This window comes from Echinops telfairi, unplaced genomic scaffold (assembly GCF_000313985.2).
Source record: "Echinops telfairi isolate 266 unplaced genomic scaffold, ASM31398v2 ScPeMD7_7457;HRSCAF=8495, whole genome shotgun sequence".
Lineage (NCBI taxonomy): Eukaryota > Metazoa > Chordata > Mammalia > Afrosoricida > Tenrecidae > Echinops > Echinops telfairi.
Genome location: NW_022111357.1, coordinates 23,238,557 through 23,246,550, shown reverse-complemented (window position 1 = coordinate 23,246,550; position 7,994 = coordinate 23,238,557). Strand labels below are relative to the sequence as shown.

At 38.9% G+C, this 7,994-nt stretch overlaps 1 protein-coding gene and 1 non-coding gene across 2 annotated transcripts in view; one reads left to right on the top strand and one right to left on the bottom strand.

The window, feature by feature from the left end:
- The window catches only part of CDC42 (cell division cycle 42), a 53,966-nt gene that overhangs the window by 27,614 nt on the left and 18,358 nt on the right, over window positions 1-7,994 (top strand). Inside the window, exon 2 of the mRNA XM_004705126.3 lies at window positions 2,163-2,315. Within this exon, the coding sequence (XP_004705183.1) occupies window positions 2,211-2,315 (105 nt within the window). The 5' untranslated portion in view covers window positions 2,163-2,210. The remainder of the gene's footprint in view (window positions 1-2,162; window positions 2,316-7,994) is intronic.
- Window positions 6,990-7,093, bottom strand: LOC115872801. The gene has a single exon (XR_004048047.1). It is a non-coding gene; the product is annotated as a small nucleolar RNA U13 (small nucleolar RNA).

Sequence of the window (7,994 nt, the reverse complement as noted above, 5' to 3'; positions counted from 1 at the left end):
GTGGAGATAATAACATGCACAAAAACAAGACAGAGCAAATCCAAGTAACAATATACAACAAAACAACAACAACAAACCAATGACAAAAAAACCAAAACAAAACACAACAAGAAAGAAAAGTTTGTGGTTAGTTCAAGGACTGTTTGTTGGCCTTTAGGAGTGTTTTCCAGTTCAGTCTGTTGGGGTACCACGCCTTGGCCCCAAAGTCCACCTTCAGCATTCCCTGGGGACCTCGCTCCTCCGTTCACTTGCTGTTCTGTTGCATCCCTTTAGTGTTTTGCCTCGGTATGGCGGAATCAGATAGGGCACAGTTCCCACACTGTGTCTCTGGTGTTGTCCCCTATAGGGCTATGGGTCAGTGAGAGACGTCATGTCTCATAGTGGGGCCGACCATGTGGTCCTTTCTGTGGACTGGCTGCTCTAATCAAGAACATTGTCCTCCAGGCCTGGTGGACCAGGATGTGTGCTACTTTCTCCTCCTCCCCCTTCATCTGCTCTCGTGTGTGGTGATTAGGTATGTCCCTCTCTCGGAGCTGCAGATTCAATGCCGTCCTTCCTTTAAAATAAATTCTTCTGGGGGGAGGGGCAGGTGTCCACGTAGTAGTTGGGGTTGGGGCCAGCCCCTCAGACCTCTCCACTGGTTCGTGCTGCTTATTTTAATAGATAACTTTGATTTGGTTCAGAGGTTAAATTCTTTAACCTTTATTACTGTATTAGTGAGTGGAAAACGGAGAGTTGAAAGGTTAGAGAGTCAAAGGTTGAAAGTTGAAAGGTTAGAGAGTTGAAAGGTTAGAGAGCCAAAATAGTTTTGATGAGAATGGGAGAGTTGTATGTTTTCTGTCTGTTATTTATAACTACTAGTGAGTTGTGTGTGTGTGTTTTGTTTTTTCATTGAATTAACTTATTGTGTGTGACTGTGGTAAGTGCTAGAAATTCAGTAGTGAGTGAGATGTTAGCAGTTTAGGAATACAGAAATGTTAACAGGCATATAGGTATCAGTCAGTTACAGGCATTTAGATATCAGTCAGTTTGATTAAGTGTTGTGAAGGTGCTATTGGAACACACATCTATGATTTTTTTGTTTAATAAAGTGACAGCCTAGACAAATTGTAACTCCTTTAAAGTTCTAATTGAAATTGCAATTTATTTTAAAATTTAGGTACGTGGGGTGGTATTTCCTTTTTAAAAAAGTATGATAAATAAATCAAAACATTTGTCAATTCAGCATTAGTTTTCACATGTACAATTCAAGGCCTAGATGATGTTTATCATGTGCAGTTTCACTTCTGTCCTTTTCTATATTGTTATTCCACAATTTAGCAGAAAACCGATGTCTCCTAAACATTGATACTCCACCTCCTGGAACAGTAATAAACTCTGCCACGTATTTGCTTTCTTATATAGGGGGGGGGGTCATACAATATTTGCCCTTTGATTTAAAACAATATTTTATATTATAAAACATAGATTTTTGACTGCTTCATGCCATAAATATTGAATTAGTAATTAGGCAACCAGTGGAAATCAACTCGAGACTAGGTATAAATCACTCTGGATGTTTTTTCAGTTTCCCATGCTGTTCATGTATGAGGGAGCTTCAAAAAGTTTGTGGGAAAAGTCCATTATCTTTTAATTCCAATTTTTTCCCAGTTTAGGTGTGATAATGCTCAGGGTTGTATAAACTTCAAACTTTTTGAAGCCACCTCAATACAGGAAGGTAGTGGCGGTAATCTGTCTATTGATTGTAGCCCCAGTAACAAAGCTCTAAGGCTGGCCCATTAGCTGTTCTTCAGAGCAGCGTCCTTTGTATGCATTCTATTACATGTAAAGGTTTATACATGTTTGTGTGTGTGTACATACAATTGAAGGAACGGTTTCACAAAGTAATGCATGGCTATTTTAGACTCTTGTCTTTTGTTTAAAAACATTTTGCTGCTTATTATACCACCTAGGCCTTTTCTTTTAAACACTCAAGTTGAAATAACCAGGGGTTAGAAATTTAGAAAATTGGCTTTAGCAAGTCACTGATTCTCTTCTTTTAGGTCTCTTCGTCTATAGCCGCTGTGGTGCTCTGAATCCGTGAACCTGTTGCTAATTGAGATAAACATACGTAGATTAATATTGCTTAAAGAATTAAAACAAATATCTTTAATCTTTTGTAGGTCAACATCGAGTTTGAAATTAAAAGTGGATACAAAACTATTTCAGCAATGCAGACCATAAAGTGTGTTGTTGTAGGTGATGGTGCCGTTGGTAAAACATGTCTCCTGATATCCTATACAACAAACAAATTTCCATCCGAATATGTACCAACTGTAAGTATAAAGGCTCTCATCTCTTTGTGAAATGTATTGTGATTTGCTGTCCTTTTGAAAGCTCTCCTTCTTTGTGCCCTGACAGTTGGTTTCCCTCTTTTCCATCTCTAGAATAGAGGTGACATATTGAACACTCATGGTGGGAAGACCAAATGAGTTGTGAGATGACATCTAGGACATTATACATAAAAAAAGCAAAAGATCATTTAAAAGATTTTGACTTCTTATGTCTACATTTTAAGCAGCTGAAAAATGAGTGGCAAACCAGCAAGGGTGACACCAGTGTTTGCAAAAAGTACCAGAAGGCAAAGCCCTAGTAGACAAGCCTTTAAAGAGTAGTAGTCTTAGTTTGAAGCAATATGCCCTGCATTTTGGAATGAGGTGACTTGGTATTCCTTTTTTGCTGAATGTTTGATTAGTGCTTGGAGAGGTTGGAGATCCTTGAGATGTTTTGCAGGATCTTGTAATTTGAGGGAAGCTAATATGTATCTCTTTGGAGGGAAAGGATGGAACCTTGTGGAACTATTTCCTTAGAGGTAATACTTATTTCCTTAGAAGTAATTTCCTTAGATTTTATACCTATTCCTTAGAAGTAATGGAGTTCCTTTTCAGTATTTGGAAAATATGTTCTTGGTGTTAGAAATGACACAAGAGAGCATGTGATACACACAATTTTGCAAGACCAATGGTACTCCTGGGAAATAACTTTTTCAACAATATAGATGGCATTTATACACATGGACTTTGCCAGATGGAATACACAAGTAGGGATTACTTTAGCTACATCTGTGGGAAGAGATGATTAAAATTCAATATTAAACAGAACAAGGTCAGAGACTGACTGTACGGTGGACCATCAATTGTTCATAAGTCAGTGAGAACCACAGCCATAAACATATCACCCCAGATGTAGAGACCACGTCAAGAATTGGGTTGTGAGGTGACCTCAAGGACATCATACATAAAAAGAGCAAAAGACTATTAAGAAAAAGAAAGAAAAGATCAAAATGGGCGTTAGGACAGGTTCTGCAACTGCTCTTGAACGAAGAATAGCTAAAATGAGCAGATGAAATGATAGGAAGTAAGAGCTGAACAGATTTCAGAGGGCAGCTCAAGAAGACAAAATGTAAAATAGAAAAAAAAAAAAGTAAAATAGAATGAAATGTACAGAATGAAATGTACAGTTAGAAAACCAAAAGGGAAAAACGTGCTCAGCATTTCTTAAATTGAAAGACCTGAAGGAAAATTTAAACCTCAAGTTGAAATAATGAAGAATTGTGAACAAATGGGCAAGATAGTACAATGTAAAAGAAATCAAAGGAATTCAGAATACAGAATCATTGTACCATTTCAGTAGGTAGCATATAATCATGAGCCAATGGTGGGGAGGGAAGAAGCCTAACCTGCACTGAATGAATTTGTGACAACGCTCCAGGAATTGATAGAATACTAGTGGAGATGCTTCAGTAAATGGAAACATTCTGGGGCGGTCACTTTGGTCTATGCCAAGAAATTTGGAATTTAGTTACCTGGCCAACCAACTGGAAGAGATCCATATTTATGAAAGGTAGTCTAACAGAATAGGAAACAATTGAACATCAGTGGAACTTGGTGGCAACGTCAGGTAAGCATTTGACTGCTAATTATAGGTTTGGCAGTTCAAAACTACTAGTGGTTCAGTGGGAGCTAGATGAAGCTGTATGCTCTTATTTAAGATTTATAAAGCTTTGGAAACCCAAGTAGGGTTACTATGTGTAAGAATTGACTCAATGGCAGTGTTGTTTTTTTTTTAGCTTTACTGCTACTATCAAATGGCAAGTAAAACTTTGCTGAAGATAATTAAAAAATATAGCAATACATATGCATGGAACTGCCAGAAGTTCATACCAGATTCAAAAGAGTACATGGAACGAGGGATATTACTACTGATGTCAGATGGATATTGGCCGAAAGTAGAGAATATCAGAAAGATGTTTACTTTTTTTTTTTTTGACTATCCAAAAACTATAGACTGGATTGTAATACATTAAAGCAAACATTTCAAAGAAAGGGAGTTTCAGAACATTTAACTGTGCTCACATGGAACCTATTCATAGACAGTTAAACAGAACAAGAGTACTGTGCAATTTAAAGCTAGGACATGTGTGTGTCAGGATTGTGTTCTCTCATCATATTTACTCAGTCTGTGTGCTGAGCAAACAATCTGAGAAGCTAGCTATATGAGGAAGAAGGCCACATCTGAACTGGAGGAAGACTCATGAAAAGTCGGCGATAAACAGATGATAACAAATGTGCTTGCTAAAAGTGAAGAAGACTTGAAGCACTTACTGTTGAAGAAGATCAAAGACTACAGCCTTCAGTATGGATTTCAAAAATGAAATCCTCACAGCTGGAACAGTAAACAACATTATGATAAGTGGAGAAAAGATGGAAGCTGTCAAAGATTTCGTTTTATTTGGTCCCACAATCAGTGCCAAATGGAAGCAACTACCAAGAAAGCAAATGATATATTGCACTGGTACATCTGCTACATAAGACCTCTTAAAAGTATTAAAAAGGCAAAATGTCACTTTGAAGACTAAGGTGCTCCTGACCCGAGCATTGTCAGTTGGCCCATATGTATGTGGAAGCTGGATAATGAAAGAAGACCAAGACGGAACCTGCTTTTGAATTGTGGTATCGGTGTCGAATCTTGAACATGTCTTATCAGAAGAACAAACATCTGCCTTTTATTAAGTACAGCTTTTTTGAAGTGAGGATGGTAAAACTTCCTTATTTTGGGCCTGTTGTCAGGAGAGCTTAATCCCTAGAAAAGGACATTGTGTTTAGGGGTCAGCCAAAATGAGGAAGATGGCCTGCCAGAATGGCTGCAAGTGTGAGCTCAAATACAGCAAGGATTGCCGAGGGTGGCACGGGAATGAGTATTTTGTGGTTTATAGTCTGAGTTGGAACTTTGAGTTGGAACAGACAGGCACTTGACAAGCATCTAACAGCTACAACAACAGCTAGTAATAGTGATGCCCCACTTGTGTGGTTCTTAGGCTGGAGAGAAGACCAGTTTTGTTTGGCGAACAGTATACTGCCCGAGGAGAGGGATGGGTGCTGTTCCATAGTTAAGTTTTATCAACTCCTTAGGGAGCCCTGCTATGAGTCAACACTGACTTGATGGCAGTGAGTAAGTTTTTAGGAGCCCTGCTAGTACTGTAGGGTGAGTCTTGCTCTGTTAACCTCAAAGGTTGGCAGTTCAAACCCACACCACCCACTCCTCTGGAGCAAGACGAGGCTCTCTGCTGTATTTTTAAAAAGAAGGTAGAGGGAATATGGGAATTATAAAAAAGAATATGAATTATTTAGAGGATAGGATCACTTGCTTGTAAAGAATGTGTTTGGAATCTGTTGTTTGTCCCAGGTTGGTTGACTGACCCAGTGTTATAGTTATGTTAAACATAGTTTTCATTCAGTGGCGAGGGTCAAGTTGGGGTTGACTTGGCATGGCAGCAACCACTTCTGTAAAGTGAGCTGTTTTTAGGGGTTATAAGGAAACGGTGTGATTAACATGGAATAGTGTTGTTTGCAAGTAAAAAAGAATATACTTGAGTAATTTAGGTTAAGCTTCAGATAGAATTATTAGGATGGGGAATATAGGGTTAAGCTTTTAGAAGTGATATTCCTTCAGAATTAACACACACTATATATGGAAGCCCTGGTGGCACAGTGGGTTAAGCACTGGGTTGCTAACTGTATGGGTGGTTGTTTAAATCTAACTGTTCCTCCAAAAAAGCTGAAGCTGTCTGTCTCTAAAGATTTAGTTTCAGAAACTATGATGTTATCTACTCTGTTCTATAGGATCACTATGAGTTGGAATCAACTGCACCAGGTTTAAAAACAAAGTTTTTCTAAGGAGCTCTGGTGGTGCACTGACTAGCGTGCTGGACAGCTAACTGAAAGGGTGGCAAATTGAATCCTCCAGCTGCTCACTGAGATGGAGAAATATATGGCATTCAGTTTCCATAAAGATTGTTGCCTGGGAAATGCTGTGGGAATAGTTCTCCACTCAATCACTCACTGCCAGGCAGTCCGTTCTGCCTCCGAGTGAGCCTGTAGGGCAGGGTGTATTTGTTTCTGTGGCTTTCCAACACTGTAACTCTTTTTGGGAGTAGTCCGCCTTGTCTTTCGCCTGCAGAGTGGCTTGTGGCTTTAAACAGCAGACCGGTGGTTTGCAGCCCATCACGTAACCACTACGCTGTCAGGGCTCCTTAGTTCCCCTCTACCCCTCAGCATTCTTTTGAGTTGGAATGGATGTTAGTGATTTATTTTTTACCCGTTGCAAGGCTCAACATTACCTAACAGCAGCAGCAACAACAATAACAAGGTGAATTTCTAGGAAAGGAATAGGGAGTTGAGGGGTTTGTAGAAGAGTAAAACATTTAAAAATGAGCCTACTTATATACATGAATGAATGGGGTAGGACAGTATACTTACGTCTTTTTAAATATTGTTAAAATGTTCTATAAAATGCTTTATAATAGTGCGTATATGAATTGGATTTGCCATATCTAGGAACTAGAAATTTAGAGCTAGAAGTGGTTATTGTTATATCTTCTCTTAGGGATGAGGGAGGGAATTCAGGTGCAGTTGAACAGACTTACATGTCTTTTTTTTTTTTTTCTTTCGTGTCAGACGGGTAATGTGCCGGCGTCGTAACAAGTATTAAGGGAGGCACATATCACACAGACGCGTGAAAACCCAATCATCATGCTTATGAACCGGAAAAGGATCCGACTTACATGTCTTAAGTAGTGAATTACTAGCTTACGCAGACATTGGAATGGCAACCAGTTTTTCTGATTCTGAAAAGTGCAGTAATGGGCAATTATTTTCAGTTCTTCAATTGTAACTTAAAATAATGTGTGATTTTCAAGCTTATCCAAATTTACTCCTTTTTAAAAATTCTTGTTACCAAGAAGTGAATTCCTTTGACTACCACCTTCTTCACTTTCAAACCAACTTCCGAATAACTCACTCAAACTGGAACTATCAGGGTTGGAAGGAAAATGCAGTATGCTTCTCCTCATTTGAGAGCTTTTAAATCGTAAATTAATTAAAAGAAAACCAGGAATTAGCATTGGATAGTTTTCCGTTTCTGCAGATTTGGCACCATTACTTCCCATTTTTACAGGTACCTAGAATGGCCAAAATTATGTTCTGGGGGAAAAAATAAACCCCAAATTAAAATATATTTTCTAGATACCCCTTTATTAAGCCCTAAATAGGACAAAGACAAGACAAAGACTAAAACAAGTACGATTTGACAAAAATAAACCATAAGCGTGAGGCCATACGCTGTCGGAAGGAATCACAGCTATGTGGCTTATTATGTAGAACATGGAAGACTAATGAGATTGTTACACAATTATGATTAGTGGCAGATCACTTCATGGCTGTTACAGGCTGAGCCTTTGAATTTGGACCATTTACAGGATTGGCTCTAGGGCCCTCTGACCACTTTGGTTAAGATGACTCATCACCATGCTGCTCTCTCCATTCATTAAGGACACACTTGGGCAAGTCCTTGGTCAAGAGGGCTCCTCCCAAGGGGGTTATATCGACCCACTTTCAAGCGCACACTACCTGAGGGAAAAGCTTTTTACATTTCTGGGTTAATGCATGCGTGCGTGT